The 18,459-nt window shown below is 35.3% G+C and overlaps 1 protein-coding gene across 1 annotated transcript in view; it reads left to right on the forward strand.

The window, feature by feature from the left end:
• LOC147386710 (transcription initiation factor TFIID subunit 12b-like) overlaps window positions 1–10,984 on the forward strand; it is a 39,961-nt gene extending 28,977 nt beyond the window's left edge. The window contains exons 5-8 of the mRNA XM_086423855.1: window positions 5,375–5,453; window positions 9,496–9,560; window positions 10,497–10,532; window positions 10,638–10,984. Of these exons, the coding sequence (XP_086279981.1) occupies window positions 5,375–5,453; window positions 9,496–9,560; window positions 10,497–10,532; window positions 10,638–10,817 (360 nt within the window). The 3' untranslated portion in view covers window positions 10,818–10,984. The remainder of the gene's footprint in view (window positions 1–5,374; window positions 5,454–9,495; window positions 9,561–10,496; window positions 10,533–10,637) is intronic.
• Window positions 10,985–18,459: the final 7,475 nt, after the last annotated feature.

Here is an 18,459-nt window from a genome sequence, read left to right on the forward strand (position 1 = left end):
GCCGTGGACTCGTCCACCTCTAGAAGGCCTCCCAACTGAGCTCCTATCCTTCTGAATGCGAAACTTCCCCACAGATGGAAAGGCAAACCGCTGATGCGAACCCATGCTCCTTCTTCCTTCCAAGCTGGTTTAAGACTGTTACAATCCGCAAACCAAGGTCGCAGCTGAAAACTCGACGATCCCACTGATATCTGCCTTCTATCTTTCAGTCTTAAAAATTCCAATCTATCGCCCAACACTAAAACTTTAGTAGATGGTTCCCAATCTAATAATTTAATCGGTAACAAACGGCTTAACCCCTGTTTAATTTCTATTAGGAAAGCTTCCCAATCTGCCTCCGACGTATTCGTCCTGCAAATATAAGCCCACCTCCACTTTCAAATCCCCTCCCCCTGTTTATACCTGTATTTCCCCCAGAACCAGAGCCTTCCTCCAACTTTGGTTTCGTACCAAACTCTGTCGTAGCTTGAGTTCTGCGAACTGCCTCCACCCACGACTTAACTGGCCCCTCCTCCACCATTGGTGCCTTCATTTTCTCATCTGGACTTAGCAACACTCTCAAGGCAAGACTAACTTCTCCCCATCCGCTGCCTCCAGCACCTTCCGGGAACATAACCCCCGCGAACGAAAACTCTCCGAGAATCGCTGCAGTTTTAGGAACTTACCGAACTTATTTTGCCCACCTCGTAGCAAAAAAAAATTCTCCCATCCTTGGAAAATTTTTCTAAGAAAGTGTCGGAGTGGTTCTCGCTCGATCTAGTCCTTTAGACACCAAGCTGCCTCTTCTTCCTTCAACTGTAATGACGATACAAACTTCCTACCCATCTCCTTCACTTCTACCCCTTTCCATTTCGAATCCAGATTTCCTTAATCTCAAACCTCTTTCTCTCCACCGAAATTAATCTTCTCCGCTCCATGTGCTGAAATCATACATAGATCTTATAATTTATCCATCAAAATTCTCAGACCCACTAGCTAGTTTATAGCAAAAGCTACGTATCAGAGACAGAAACAAAGCAAAGAAGGCATTAGAAAATTTTCATGAATCATTGAAGTTTCTCATGTCCTTAGATATATTAGAGTCCCTATTCTTCTCATGGGTAAATCTGATAACATTAAAATCCCCACCTAGGACCCAAGGTTTCTCCCAATAACCTGTTACATCTTTTAGCTTCTCCCAAAATTGCAGTATTTCCCTATTGATGGTTGGCCCATAAATCCCAGAAAACTCCCACTGAAAATCCTCATCCCTTTTCCTGCATAAGATAGAAATTGAGAAGGCCCCTACTAGGTTGTCTGTTACTTGGATCCAATCTTTGTTCCACATCATAAGAATCCCACTGCTGACCTTATAGCCGGGAGAGCTATCCAATCAATGTTTCTACCCCAAATATCCTTAATGATTTTGTTATCACGCTGAGCTAGTTTTGATTTTTGAAGCGTAACAATGAGAGGACTTTTACTTTTGATAAATGCTTTCACTGCTGCCCTTTTCCTCCTATCACCCAACCTTCTAACATTCCAAGATAAAATTTTGATCGACATTGGAAACCTAATGAGGTCCCAAAACTATCAAATCCAACCTACCTCTTCTCTAGCCTGACCAATTCCTTATCCACTCTTGGTCTGATTAAGCTCCTTGTCATCTCCAAGGGAGCAACCACCACCAATTCATTATTCTTGCCATCCCTATAATTTCGAATTTCTTGAATATTCTCATAGTCTAAGTGCTCACTTTTCTCCTTAATTTCATGCGCTTCATTGATACGCTTAAGTTCGTCCTCCGGGATAGTTCTATCTCTCAAGTCCCCAATAGCCACCCTCAAAATCAAGGAGTCGCCATCCCCTATCTCCGAAACTAAGCCAAACTCTTCTGCCAAATTCAAAGCTTCACTAACTAGCCACTCCACCGTTTCCAATTGCGTCCTAATTATCCCTTCCTCGCAAGTTTCCCTTGGCAGTACACCCATGTCTCTGTCGGCCCATTTTTTATCATTGTACACCTTTGTTCTGTTAGCAACTACCTCCTCCACTGGTTTCTAAGTGGAAAATAAAGATACCAGAGCTAACTGACTGACATCTTCCCTATTCTCCCTACTTCCTTCCTCCTCTCGGACAAGCTGAAAAGAAGGAAGGGAATCAAAGGGGGCTGTAGGATTACGAGACCTGTTCACAGAAAAAGACACCACGAGGACCACAAGACAAGATATCCAAAGAACAAATTGAAGGGACTAACGCAGATAAATAGTGAACATTATAATGGAAATTCTCACCAGGATACGGAAAGACCTAGGATAGAGAGAGTGGGCTAGTAAAGTCCTTTACCATCAAAGCTCCCATGTTGCTATACTTTCCTTTCCTATTACTTGGGTTTTCAACAACTAAAGATTTAACTGGGTGTCGCCATAGATTAGTGCGAAGTCTGTCCCATATTCTCTTCAACGAAACCAGATGGTGATTGTGTTGCCCCTCTCTGCACTTCTCCTCCCTTACAACTTCTGTTATCTTCATTTCCTGATTGCCTCGATCCCCTACCTCTTTAAAAGCTTCCATTGTAATGGATGAGAGTCTAGAGATTGAAAGGGCTTGTCGTAACTCGTTACAACCCGAATCTCTGTCAATCGTCTGACTCGCCACCTCTTTGCTCATATCTCTACTAGACTTCACTCCTGCTGTTGAACCCTCCTTACTAATACTAATTGAAACCCCCTTGACAGACTGCGGCCTGGCTTTGGATTGTCCAGCCTCAGGCGTCGACATCCGTAGCATCTTTCGTTAGAAAACCTATAGGTTTGATCGCAAAGCACCAACCACCCATTGACGGGAGGTGTCACCGCTAGGTTCTGACCCAACGACACCTATACATGAATCTATGCTTCTCTCCGATTGTTTCTCCCTACCCATTTTCCCTGAACCAAACAAGTTCCACCCGATCACTCTATTCTCCTTGTCAACCGGCCCCATATACTCTTCCCACCGGAGTTGTGTCGTCGACATCAAACCCCATCCAAATCTCATAGTCACACCCAGAAGCCCCGAGATTTTCAGTCGCCTTGATTGTCTCCATTCGATCGAAAATGAATTGTTAATAGATGACGACTGAATCGCAGCCGTGTCCAACTCGTTACTAGCCTCAACTAGTTGGTTAGAAGGCCCCGGGCCTTCCTCACTCTCAGCCCAACCCTGTTAACGAATGGGCCTGCCTGATACAACACCTTCCTCTTTTGTACTTTGGGTTTCCTGATTGGGCTTGGATATGAGGACTTCATGCCTGAGATTTCTCTTAATGGGCCATCTCTGTTCGGCCCATTTATCATTGAGGGACGGGCCTTAATTTTTGCGGGCCTAACCTCACCTCTGTGGTCCTCTTTGCATGTTAGTCCCAGGCCGACATCCTTGGGCTTACTTATCTCGATCATCCCACTCCTATGCAACCAACTCGTGAAGTCTATGTTCTTAGCTGCTTTGGCTAGACATTTCACTGTACGAGTTTGTTTAGAAAGCCAGCAACGTTGTTTCAAACTTTTAATACACCTGACACGTGTTCCTAAAAATGGGCGAAATTTGAAATACTTTGTACTCGACTTCTTACTCTACACGTTATCTTCACCCAGCTTTGTTAAATCCAGATCCAAGTCGTTACCTCCAAGTATCATCTTCTCTACTTGTCTCTCACCCTTCTCCAACTGAAATTCCCTTTCATCTACCTGAGTACCAGTCTCCGTTGAGAGATTGCTCCCAACATCTTTTCTTTTCCTTAGCTCTTTTTTAAGGTCCGGACCTTCATTTTCGTCACCTACCACCTCCACCCCTAAATTGTAACGGAAACCATCAACCCAAAGGTGCAAACCTCGTGGCAACTTCCATGGAGAGCCTCCGATCCTAAGCTTCGCTCCATCCAGTCTTGCACATCTAAGAGTGATTGAATCCACCTCTAGGAGACCCCCCAGCTGGACACCAATCTTACGGAAGACATAGTTACTCCATAGATGGAAGGGTAAACCCCCGATGCATACCCACGTACCCCCTTCCTTCCATGTAGGTTTTATGGCGTTGCAATCCACAAATCAAGGTCTCAAACTGAAGGAGCTGATCCCCATCGAGACTGTCCTCCTTGTGTTCACCTTTAAAAAATCTCTAGGTTAGCGCTTGACTATTCATCTAGAACAACAGGAATCTTTGACTTTGAGGCGGAAGATTTGTAAAGAGCCTTCGCCCACGAGTTGACCATCCCACCCTCCTCCACAATTCTCTTCATCTTCTCATCTGGTTTTACTAGTATTGAGAGCGCGATGCTTACTTTCCCCCAACCATTCCCTTCTAAACCTTCTGGGAACACAATCCCTCGCGATCGAAGTCTATCCAAAAACTGTTGAAGCTTCAAAAATCTGCCGAACATATTTTCCTCCCCTTGGATCATAAATATTTACCCTTGTTTAGAATACTTAGCCTTGAAAGATTTTGACGAAATTCTCGCTAGATCGAGTTGTTTAGAAACCCATAAAGCTTCCTCCTCCAGCAGCTGAAGTGTTGATTCCAACCTTCTTCCCTTTTCCTTAATCTCTACTCCTCTACTACGTTGAACTCGAACTTCCTTAAACTCGAACATCTTACGTTCCACTGAGACCTCTCTACTCCGCATCGTTGCTCACCGATGTTTACCCATACCCTCTTAGAAAGTTTGTTTTTATGTTCTCTAAATTCTTTTTTATTCTTTAGGTTATAATTAAAAGTCCTTTTAGATATTCAAATTGATTTCTAATAGGATAAAAAGGTTAATGATATGTTATAGATAGATTAGGACTTTTTAGTATTTTAGAAAGTTTCTAAGTTGTTATGAAGGAGTTATCTATATAAGGAGCTCTAATAAACAAATTCAGTGAGTTAGTTTTTTTGAAGATTGATTAATAAAAGAAAAAGAAGAGACTTCTTCCCTTTCTTTGTTTATTTTATTTTATTTTATTTGAGCATAAGAGCCCGATATTGGTTCTTAATTTTAGTGTTTGCGATTGATTTCCATCGATCTCAAACCTAGATTGAAGTTCTAGTCTATTTTGCTTGACATAGAGATTCTTCATTGCTCCTAGTTCTTGGGATTTCACCCTAGAACCTGATTTTTAACATAAACTCCAGGTTTGTGTGTTCTACCCTACATCAAGGTGCCAAAGCCCAGACCATTTATCGCCTTACCTGCATGTGAGCCAGGGGTATTATGTGGCATGTGCCATTAGTAGATTTTTGTTTGTAACTACTTGATTGGTTCCTTGGATTTTGTCATAACATTTATTGTTAGTGATTTGATGTCTTGGAATAGGTAAGTCTTTTCTAACGCAAGTTCATCCTATCATGTTTGACCAAAGTTTCCTCTCTGTAGGTCACTACATTTGCATGCAGTCTGGCAAAGCATCGGAAGTCTTCAACATTAGAATCGAAGGATTTGTTACTACACCTAGGTTTGTTCCCTGTTACAAAAATATTTCATGCAGTTGTTTCTTGTGTTTCTGCTTGATATGGAAAAATATGTACTATTTTTTGAGGATTTGTATTTGATCTTGCAAATTTCTAAGATATCCTCTAATATCCATAGTCACCAGAATCTTCGACTTACTGAATAAAAAATTCTGATTATATCATTACTTTTTTCCTTCACTGGTTTTAATCATGATTTTTTCAATAAGTCGTGACTATATGAACTTCGCAATTAAATCATGAAATTCACGATTATATCACGAACTTTGCGATTAAATTATGATGACCATTTTCCAATGAATTCTAAATTGAACTCATGATTGTGATCTTTTTATAATTGTTATTGTAGTTTAGCATGGGATTTGATGATATAATGTGAGAACACCACCTAGTAGGGACAATTACACAGCTCTAACCCTAGATTAATTTGCTTTCAATTGTACTGATTTTTTCCCTTGTTGATGTATTCCCAAACCCCGACTTGGAGACTATGCTGATATCTAGACTTTCATCTGCCTCACAAGTTGATTTTTCATTGTGCACTAAGCTTGGAGACCTCACACTTTTCCTTTTCAACCCCATGAATCCTGTCCCTAGGTGACATTTGATGATCCTTGAAGTGGTGTATGAGCCCCTTTTGACCCAGTAGGTCAAAAAAAAAAAAAAAAAACAATTTCCTTGAATCCAACAGAGAAAGATAGTCAGTTCAGTCTCGAAATAGCCCAATAATTGGGAAAAGCCACTCTCTCTGGCCTCGACACCCAACTTCTTAGAACCATCTGAGGCTAGCAATCTAACTAGAATAGAAGGCTGATCGAAAAAACCTTTGCAAGCACATATGATGTTGAACTAGATTGACCAAATTAAATGTAAGGCAAAAGAACAGACCCCAAGCAAGGAGAGTTTGAAAATACAAAAATATTTAATCTCTGAGAAGGAAATAGTTGGGCAGACAATACACCTTTTAATGTGCCCAACAAATGATGTCATGGGTGTTGAGACACCTTACAATTGATAGAGGCCTTTGCAGAATTTATTGTCAGCTTCAAACCTGCCCAGGAGCTTTGCATACCCTCCACATGCAATATTCCTTCCTCCATCCTTGAACTTGAACTGACATGACATCTCCGCAGCCTCCCTAGGTTGAAACCCCATTGCTATAAAGCAAGTCTTGCTATTCCTTACTAATCACGTGAGTTGTGTGAAAAATCTCCATGATGAAACCTCTGCTCCCGATTACATCCATACCCTCATAATCCTTACTCCTTTGAGTTGGTCCACCCTTCTCCTTTCCAATTGAGCATGCCGGTGATGCCTGAAATGTTGTTCCACAAAGTCCCTTTTTATTTATGACAGCACTATGAGCCTATTGTTTGGGTCCCGATCTATGGTAATTTCTTTTCCATGGACCTCCAAAAGAAATGAGCCAATCAAACTTTTGACCAGTGAGCACTCTCCCTTACTGGGCCTTGGCCTGATTTAGTCCCTATCCATCAAACCAACACAAAGGTCTGGTAAAACACATGAGAGATTTACCAGCTTTGGCACCATATTAGATAGCCACATTAGAGTGGATATTTTTAAACCAACTCAAGAGTATATTCAAGTGCATAAGGCAAGGATCAGAGAAAACATTGTGGGCAAGAATCTTATGCAACTAGCTCAGATAGGGAAGACACAATGGCTTTGAATAAGGATGGACTTATAAGTAGGGTATAGGCTTTGTGTGCCAAAAGCAAGAGCTTGAGGGATGAGGAATCTGTCAATCATATCTTAATTCATCGTTCTTTTTCACGTGAGATTTGGTTGCACTTTCTTTCTCTATTTCAGATGGATTGGGTTTTCCCCCCTTTCTTTTTTCCATCTTTTGGAAAGGTGGACTTTTAATACCTTCTCTCTCATAAAAAGACATCTTTGGCTATACTCCCTTTGGCCATTGGTGGGGACTTTAGAAAGAGAGAAACAAAGTGTGGTGCCATGGTAAGGAGAGTACTTCCAAGCGTGGCTATGGAGAGCTTGGGTTTGCTCTACTTTTGGTCAAAGTTGAATGGATTTTTTTGTTGGGGCCTCATTTGAGGACTTTGTATTCAGAGGGAATGCTTTGTAATTTGTTAGGCGCCTCCTTTGCTTTTGATTTTCCCTTCTTGTAGGGGGGCAAGCTCGGCCCCCCTTATTATTATTTTCCTTTGATTAATAAAATTTTATGCTTATAAAAGAAAGTATGTGAGGATTACTACAATACTTGAACTATCATAGAAATACAATGGACATGTATCTTGATGGATTTTATATCGGCCTGTGACAAAGGTTTATGAGTTAAACTCTATTCGGGTCATGGTGGATCAATTTTCTTAGTACCACCGCATGTCTGTTATGGTCCGAATTGGTTGCAGATGACAATTTAGTGAAGTATGGGAGAATTCTTGTGACTCCAGGTTCAGGGGGGCATCTTTGGATAGAATTGTTCAAATCATCTGACCACTAAATCAAGCTGACTACCGCATTTCTAGAGGATTAACCTAGGACTTTATGAGTGTAAAATAGAGGGATTGCATGGGTCATTTAAGCCAATTCTGTGAAAGTTTTCACAGAACTTGATCATGAAACCGGATCCATTTCTAGTAAGCTACCTGGCAACAATGGCACCACAGACATTAGTAAATCGCTAGAAAGAAAACTTCTGTAACACATTAGTTTGCCTGAGTGGCAAGAAAGGTGCAACATTGCCTAGGCTGATCTCAAGGACATTAAACAAATGAAGAAATAGGAATGAAAAGCAGACAAAATAAAGTTTAAGGCGTAAACCAATAACTCATGGTATGCAGGATCTTGCACCAAGTGTTTCTACATTAGTATGATGGACCATTCCCTGCCAGGAAGGTTTGCTACAGTTACCATCCAAGTTGAAATTTATCCATTAACATCTCAGGATCCCACAGAAACAAAGGTGGCTAGACTTGAGGAATATTGGAAAGGGCACTGATGATGATGGCTGTCTCCTTCAACATAGAAGCCAAATATGTATTGGCTGATTTGGAGGATAAGACACAGCATCCCAACCCACACAAAAGTGTGGTGATGCGGAAAAAATTGTGAAAAAGTGCTGCAAGGTGGAAATGTATTATAATTTGAAGAACAAGTAATTTATCGCACTGTGGGAACATAAATCTTATATTCAGGTCGTATTGTCAAACTAACGAACTCCTAACCTATACAAAAGAAGTGGAAGATTTTCAAGAAATTTGTAGTCATAAAAATGTTCAGATACAAGGGCATGAACCCTGTATCTATATAAAACTCATAAAAGCCATGAGCCTTGGCGAGATCTCCTTAGAATCCAAAAAGTTCCCACATGTACTAGGGGGCTAGTGTTTATAAATTGGGGAAGGGGCCTTAGGCGAGCAATATCCTGAAAGTGTAATACACTGATACTTGCTATTTGAACTTATTGTTAGCCAAGTTATATCTCTTAACCTTGTTGCTTCTTAATATGTAGTGTGTGCATGCAGCGGAATCCGATTGGGACCATTAAAAGGTTGATTGGTTTGGCTGTTCTTTGCTGCACGAGTGCCTCACACGGCATACAAAAGTGATAATTTGTGACCGTAGGCCATGACAATAGGGTGTAGCCAGCCTCCTTACCTTACAACTGCATGCACCTAGATGTCCTTCTAGGCTTAAAAAACTACCCCGTCGATGATCCTATACTCCAGTCTAAAGTTTTTATTATTTTTTAATTCCTATCCAGTTAACTTTTGGCATTAATCGGCTCCCAGGTGGGATCCACCCCCACCTTTGGCTTCTCTATGACTGGCTTGGTTAGGGATGAAGTGCTTCCTGTACTCTCATCCTAACCCAATTTTCCTTGCATTATAAGCACCGATACCTTTATTTTTTAATGGTAATAGGACCAATTCTTCGCTAATGAAGACTAATGTGATCTATGTTTTCTTCCCCTCTTTATGTGACTTTTAAGGGGTTATAGCTTTCATTTTTCGGTTTTAATGTAAGGAAACTGATGTGCAGAGAAAAACTGGCATTTGAGCATTCCAGGATTTACAAGTGAGGAGCAAAAATATGCAAGGAAACCTGTAAGAACTTCTATCTCCATGAAAGCTTATTTGGAAGGCTATATGGTATATTGTCCATGTATTGCATAACTGACATATAATATAACATAAAAGAGCTAGCTAACAAAACTGAGGCAAATGCAAATGTGATGTGCAAGTTGCTTAAGTCATGGCATTATTTAGTTGTTCTTTTTTTTTTTTTATAATATTTATTTAACTATTAGAGGTTTTATGAATTCTCAGATTTTTATTAGATAAGAGTGATATAAAATTTTATTAGAAAGTAAATGGGCTGGTTAGTTGTAAAATATCAAGTTTCTAAGTATTATATGAAATATATTGCTGTAAATAAAATTTAGTATTTCATCATCATCGTCACCTTTTCCTTTTATATTTTAATAAAACTAATGATTTATAGTTGAATAGAACTATTTAATATTGGTGTCAATGTACTATTTTTATCTCAACTTGACAATTCCATCGAAGTTATGACATTTTGAAAATTCAAAAAAATAAAATTACTTGTTAAGATAGAGAAGAGGAGAAGCGCATGGATAGCTACGGTTTGTTCTATAACATTGGTTGATAATTTTGTAACTCTAAAGAATGGTTTCGGTGGTCTCTTTAGCACAAATCTAAAGGGGAACATCTTAAGTTGAAACTTGAAACTAGATGAAATATGCAAAACTAAAGAGTCATGGAATACGGCTTTAGCTTTAAGAATATCGTACTTTTGTATATTTTTTTAATTTTATATTGTGATAAAGTTTCTTAATCATTGCTGCAACTAAATGTTTGATGTATGGTCATTTATTACTTTAATGCAATTGTGTAGGCATTTTGGTATACTGGGCATAATGAATTATTCTTCAAGCACATTATGATTTATGATTATTCTTTCTCTATTTCAATTTTACAAATTTTGCATTAATTATATTCCTTGAAATGTGCATGCAGTTAGCCAGCGATCTCCACAATAAGCGCCTCGATATGGTAATCTTGGAAACTATTTTCATTAAAATAATCTAATTTATTTGTATAGCTCTTATGCTCACTTAAGTAAAAGGTTACTAAAATGCATGATACATTGGATCACAGATACGTGCGTTGATGGAATCCTCACACTCAGATATCAATACAAATAATTCTAAGGAAACGATGAGACAGGGGATTAGTAACCCGGTTGGAGCTAACCACCCAACAAGAGCCCCAAGTTCTGAGCATTTGGTTTCACAATCGGCTGGTTCTTCAATATTGCAACAAGCACAACGGTTTTAATGATATTTTTTCGATTCTTATTTCCATCATGTTAATCAGGATTTGCTGCCTGGACCTTTGTTAGTATGCACCCCTTAACTCTCAAATTATATATCTTTCATCATTTTCACAAAAAATGTTTTGTAAATAGTCTTGAGTATCATAAATGGGAAGTACCGTTGATAAAACAGATGTGAGGATAAGTGCCATAGTTGCAGGGGAGGATTGGGATCATACAGAGAACTTCCCAACCACAAATATACCCGGTAGGGCTGAAACTTGGGTGGGCCAAACCTGATCCTGTTAGGTTGAATCTGACCTTGGGTGCAGGGCTTAAAACAGGTCGGTTTCGGGCCTGATGTGAGTATATCCATATCCGAATTTTTTATTCGGATCTTACTAGCTAAAATCATATACGAACCATTTTGCTTTCACATATCTGGATCCGATCCGACTAAATTAATTGATCGCAGGGCTTAAAACAGGTCGGTTTTGGGCCTGATATGAGTATATCCATATCCGAATTTTTTATTCGGATCCTACTGGTTAAAATTATATACGAACCATTTTGCTTTCACATATTTGAATCCGATCCGACTAAATTAATTGATTTGGGTCGGTAATTTTGAACCGTTTATAAGACTATTTCAATAAACAATAACAATCTTTAAAGGTAATTTGACTTGAATGCAAGACCTCTCTTTTTTTTGAACTGTGTGTAACACTGTTGGTTTAAGAAATTTTTTAAAAAAAATATAATGTTTTAATAAGTTAAATATATATATATATATATATATATATATATATATATAGGTTTGGGATCTGTGAACTTTTAAAAATGACTCATGAAAAAAACATATGATCCCAATCCTTTAAACACAAAATCCAAAGGTTGGGATTTATGAGTATCTTGATTACACAAATCTTGGTGATACTGACCTTGAGGATAAATCTCAACCATTGGATTTTGCATTTAAAGGGTTGAGATCATGTGTGTTTTTCATGAGTCATTTTTAGGAGTCGAGGGATCTTGACCCATATATATATATATCATTCGGATTTAAGCGGATATAAAGATGGATTCCTATCCAATCTGGGCCCAACTCGTATCAAGGGATATCTACCCATATTCGAACCATTTTTTAATTTGGATATACTTGAAGGAACCAAATTGGATTTGGATTTTGGATACAATCTGACCCATTTTAAGTCCTATTGGGTCAGATTCGCTTGGGTTCGGGCAATTTAAAAAAAAGCCCAACTTAGAATGTATGCTTTTGTTTATTTATCTATCAAAATTATTGAGTGATTATTTTCATTAAATAAACTTTTTTTTTTATTAATACTGTTTTTTATGTAATTCTATATTACCAAACAATGATTATATTCCAGTCATAATATTAAATTTTGGCATATTTCCATTTCAGCAAGTTTTGAAATGAAATTTAATTGATAGGTTTTTATATATATATATTTCGATGGAAATTGCTATTCATTTCACAAAATATTTTGATGAATAGTGAATTTTGAACAAAATTATCAATTTTTAGGTATAAAAATACTATATTTTGATGAATAATAAATTTCAATTGAAATATTTTCTTTTAAAAAAAAGAAGTTATAATTGCTTTTAGAAAGAATTGTCAAATTACACATAGTATTTACAAATAAAAATTGCATAGAATCATAGTATTAAATTTCGACATATTTCCTTGAAATTTTTCCATTCATTTTTTTTTTTGCTAAGCAAAAGGAAGTAATATTAAAAATGTTGGTTGAGGTAACCAGCAAAAATAACAATTACAAGAACAAAAAGGAAAACCTCAATGCATAAAAACTAATCCTCCCTCGAGAGATTACAAATTCTATTCCAATTAAACACAAAGTCCTCCACAAAGATCCCTCTCAGTTCCTTGAAGATTTTACACCAAAAGAAAAGCGAGTACAGAATATAGTAAATAGTATCAGCCACCTTCTCTCATTACAATCCATCCAAATTCCCCAAAGAATAGCAAAAGGAACAACACTCCCCAAGGTCCGCTTAAAATCAAAAAAGAAGTAGCCCAACTAAGATCACGATTCCAACACCTCTTATCGAAGAAGACAAGCAACCCCCCACTCCGAATAACACTAAGAAGTGAGACCATATTGTCCTTGCTCTAGAGCAAGGGAAAAACAATTGATAAACCGCTACTTTCGACATGAAATTTAACTGATAGTTTTTTTTGTATATATTTCGGGAGAAATCACTATTCATTTCTTGAAATATTTCGATGAATAGTGAATTTCAAATGAAATTATCAATTTTTAGCATAGCATTAAATTTCGACATAGTTGCACAAAATATATTGAAATATTTTTATTTTCACAAGTTCCGACACGAAATTTAACTGACATTTTCTTTTTGTTTATATTTCGATGGGAATTACTATTCATTTCATGAAATATTTCGATGAATAGTGAATTTCGATCGAAATTATCAATTTTTTAGGTATAAAAATGCAATATGTTGATGAATAGTAAATTTTGACCGAAATATTTTCTTTCTTGAAAAAAAAAATTTATAATTGCTTTTAGAAAGAACTTAAATTGCACTTAGTATTTATTAATAAAAATTGCATAGAATCATAATATTAAATTTCGATATATTTCCATGAAATATTTCCATTTCCACAAGTTCCAACACGAAATTTAAACGATAATTTCTTTTTGTATATATTTCTGTGGAAATCAGTATTCATTTCATAAAATATTTCGATGAATAGTGAATTTCAACCGAAATGATCAGATTTTAGGTATAAAAATGCAATATTTTGGTGGAAATATTTCGATGAATGGTAAATTTCGATTGAAATATTTTCCATTTTGAAAAAAAAAAAAATCTTATAATTGCTTTTAGAAAGAACTTGTAAATTACACATTGTATATACTAATAAAAATTGCATAGAACATTCATCCATTAGTATAAATGAATTATGGTTGGTTAGTTATATATATCATCTTATTTTAATGTATTTTAAGTACATTAGCACATTTATATAAACACACATACAATCAACTGTTTCAATTGGTTGGATACATTAGCAATTTATTTATACTTCAAAAAATAAAATAAATATATAACACATGAATGCAATGCTTAATAGTTTCTTCATTTTAATGTCTTACATATTAAGTTGTACGTAGCGAATGCAACATTATTATGCTTATTTACATTGGCAGCCTCTCCTTTTGCATATGTGGGAACAAAATGTTGTTGATATTCAATTTCTCACTCCATATGGTAGTTTATTGTATTTTGATGACTAAATTAATGTGTTTTAATGCAAATTTTATTGTTTCTTACATGATTAATGAAAATTTGCTCAATATTTCTTTCATTTCCATAATTTTCAAAAATTGTATTCATTTCCACATTCATCGAAATATTTCCACAAAATATTTTCATTTCCAGACTAACCAAAATAGACACAAAAATCGAAATTTAATACCTTGATTACAACTTTAAATATTTATTTTGTTGGAAATTATGATTAACAGTAAATAAAGCAAGTTGTTTTTTTTTTTTTTTTTTTTTTGCATACGTGGGTATTCTCACTCTTCAAGTGAGACTAATCCCACAATCACACGTACCACCCCCTCGGAAAGTCCTACATGCAACTAGTTGAGTCAAGGGTCCCAAGGAATTCATTGTTTCGTGGGCAAAGACGGATATCCAGTGGGAGCACTTGCCCCCAGTAATATTTTTAAAGTCAAGAAGAGCTATTGCTACGTATATTGCCCCCACAAAAAAAATCCTCTCTTAGTTGCTCCCGCAACAAAAAAATTTCCTTCTGTAACTTATTATAATTAAATTTCAAATAATAATTATAATTACAATTAATTTCAATTAATCGTGGGCTTTTGAACGCTTGACCTACCCTTCATGAGGAGCTTATCAAGGCTTGGGTGGCCTAATCATCATTTCTTTAACTTATTATTATAATTATTATTTGAAATTTAATTATAATTTTATATATGTAAATTTTGAAACACTTTTTTAGAACAAATGATTATAAATTTTAAGTTCTTTTACATTATACTTATTTTTAATTATATAAGCCTTTATTATTATTAAATTATCTAATATCAATGGGGAATAAGTTAATCTGACCTGGGTTGGATTTGGGTTGAGCATTTCATGGTTGTTAAATTGAAGTTGGACTCGGGTTAATCTCCAACCCGGCCGAGTTGTTGCCCTAATACCCAGGCTGGTAATTGCAACCATATGAGCCATCTAAACTATTACACTATTTAGTAAGCAAATGTTGTAGGTGAGAGCCATATGACATCTATGCTTGAATTATGTTTTAGATCTTTATTAGATGAAGAACTTTCATGTTTCGTCCGAGAGCAAACGACTTTAGCAGATAGAAGTTTCAAGGACCTCTCCGATGATGTTTTTCTAACAAATAATGGTGTTTCTCTGAGTATTTTAGAATGGGGTGAGATGAACACGAATTTGGGAAACATATAGGGCTTTTAAAATTTTAAAAATTTGTTTTTCTCATTTCCCAATAATAATTTAGGTTCTCAACAAATTGGTATGGTTTTGATCCCACATTTTGCACCCATTTAAGCTAAAATATTTCCTACCTCATCATGACAATTGATTATCGATTTTTGAATCACATGAAAAAAAAAACTTAGAGTTCAATGTAATTAACAAATACATGTCACATTTTGGGTAAAAAAAGGATTTTGTGCAATAAGAAAGTGACACGTAGCATGAAAGAGTTTTTCAAAATTCAAAATTCTCAAAATTATGAGATAGGCATCAATGGACCACCCTATCTTGTATCCTACAATTCAACAATAATTTAAAATTAAAAATAGAATATTTTGAGGCATCCTTTTGACTTTTGAAATTTTCATAAAAAACCCTCTGCGTTGGACATTGTGTAAAAAGATTAAAATACCCTTTTTCAAAAATTTCTTAATTTTAAACCAATAACACCATTAATATCATCATATTATTTTTAAAATTTTATTATATAATATTATTACAAAGTAAACCATATAAAAAAAATAAACAAGTCATAAAAAATATGTGAAGGATAAAATAGTCCAAAAATCTTTTGCCTTATAAAATTTAGGAAATATGATATGTTTTGCAAAATTATATTCTAAGCATCTTTTATGTGTTGTCTAAAGTGATATTTTCACATTTGGATGCCCAAAAATACAAATTACTTGAATAAAAATGACAATTATATCCTTAATATAAAGAAATTATTATTTTTCGATAAAGTTATGATTTTCCATATTAAAGGATCATCAAAATCATGTAAAAAGAGAAATATTTTTTTGATAATAATATTTTCAAAGTGACTAAACTATTCCTGATTGTAAATGCAAAAAAAATGATAGAATAAAGTTTATATCTATATATTATCAACTATGTTTTACCAAACATACTTTTATACATATAATATTATATTTATATACTTCATTATTTTCATAATATTATAAGAAGTGGTTAGATACCAAAATTTAAGTCGTCATAAATACCCCCACTTTTATATTTATATTTTATATTTTATATAAGGAAGGTCATTGTGGTTAAAATTCAAGAATATTGCAACTTGCACATTGTTTAATCTTCAAAAACCCTTTTATTTAATATCTTAAATTACAAATAAACCTTTTTAATATATGTATATTTTGCACATGCCACCTTCTAAGCATATCTAATAGAAAAATGGGGGAAGTGGCATTGCATATGTGTGCTTGATGGTGGAATACACGCAAATAGATAGATGTGCTGCAATTGCACAAACTCTTCTAGTGGTTAGAGCATTATTTGAAGTTACTGATAGTGGGTCTAATGTATTACCACTATCACAAAAAACCTTAAAAGAATTATAACTTTACATTAATAAAATCCAATTTGGGACATTTTACAGGCAGTTCTAACTTCTGAGCTCTATGTAAGTGTAACATCAGGTGAATCTTGGTTGAGTTGACTCAACTCAATTGAATTGTATCTCGGTACTTAAACTCGTTAAAAAAATTTCTGAGTCGACTTCGCAGCTTTCAGAGTATTTATTTTTGGAAAATAGAAATTAAATATATAAGTCTAAAATTTTAAATACTTTTAGACATTTAATATAAATGTAATACATATTTACTTGATTGGCCGAAGTTGACTAATGAGTTGCTAGATTGACTTCACTCGATGGACGTTCAAGTGAGTCTGAGTTTTTATGTTTTAGAACAAAGGTTTATCGTTGGGTCAACTTGTCAATGTTAAATAGATTAGGTCAAGCATGACTAAGTCATCTGACTCCCAACTTTACTATAAGGATTTTGGGTGTGCCATATGAAGGGAAAATTGGCTATATAACAAATTATTTGGTGTGCGATAATTGACTATAGCCGGTTGTCCCCTCACATGGTGCACCCAAAAGCCTTAGGCTTCCATTCTGATTGATTCATGTCTCTAATACGATTCAAATGGATGGATCAATATCATATTGATTTGTTTTGTAATGCAATAATATATATATATATATATATATATATATATATATATATATATATATATAGTCAAAATGCCAATAATTTTTAGAGTCGTCTTAGAGTAACTCATGTAGACATTGCGTTAGACACTAAATTGACGTGGAAAATCGTAGATGCTTTTACTTGAATCACAAGTGGAAAGCATCTACGGTTTTACAGACACATCCATATAAGCTTAGTGTCTTACATAATGTCCAGAGCAATCACTTTATCATTTTCCTAATTTTTCATATATAAGTTGATTTATGAAAATATATTCTTGAACGGACTAAAATGATCAAATAACGAACAAGTCATTTTGATAATTATCACATCAAATGTTTTGTTGGAATGCCTTTGGGATCAAGATTTTTCTTATGTGTCATCTCAATCTCCGTAAGACTATTGATAACATTCCATTTTAATAATAAAATAATAAGGAAGATTTAGACATACCCCTCCATGTTTTGGTGAATGCTTGTAATATCTTTACATTTTCAAACTACTGATATTTGAAATAGGTCTTCCATGAGAAGGGAAACAAAAAAATTCCTCTAATTTTTCTCCTCAGGACACGGCTTACTGAAAACTTATGATAGATTTTTCTACCATTATTTTCTTTATTTTCACTTTCAAGTTCAAGAACAAGATCAAGGTTTTTTTCCTTTGGGAAGTAAAAGATTATCAATTTTTCGGAAGAAAAACCAACTGTTTCCCATAAGAGGTTGAAGACGATGTTTAGCTAATTAAAATAATTTATCATAAATATTGAAAAACTTGAATATGACTACTTTTTGAGAGAAAATCAAGGATTTCATGTGGAGGTTGAAAATGATGTCACATAAGTCATATCATCAGTTTTTCATAGTGATTAATTACCTCGATCAAGAGGCTTGTCATCAATGTCAAAATTTAAGGGTATTTCAAGTATTCACCAATAAGTTAAGGGGTGGTGCCTAAATCACCAAAATTATAAAGAGTGATGATAAAAGCACCCCACAAATTAATTAGTACAACTCACACATATTCAAATTATTTGATTTTTGATGAGCATGATCTCTATGATGAGAAGATCATCCTCATAAAAAATCAACTCATTTCAAAATTTCTAACTCCACTTAAA

This window comes from Akebia trifoliata, chromosome 14, assembly GCF_017979445.1.
Source record: "Akebia trifoliata isolate Shusen 1 chromosome 14, ASM1797944v1, whole genome shotgun sequence".
Classification (NCBI taxonomy): Eukaryota; Viridiplantae; Streptophyta; class Magnoliopsida; order Ranunculales; family Lardizabalaceae; genus Akebia; species Akebia trifoliata.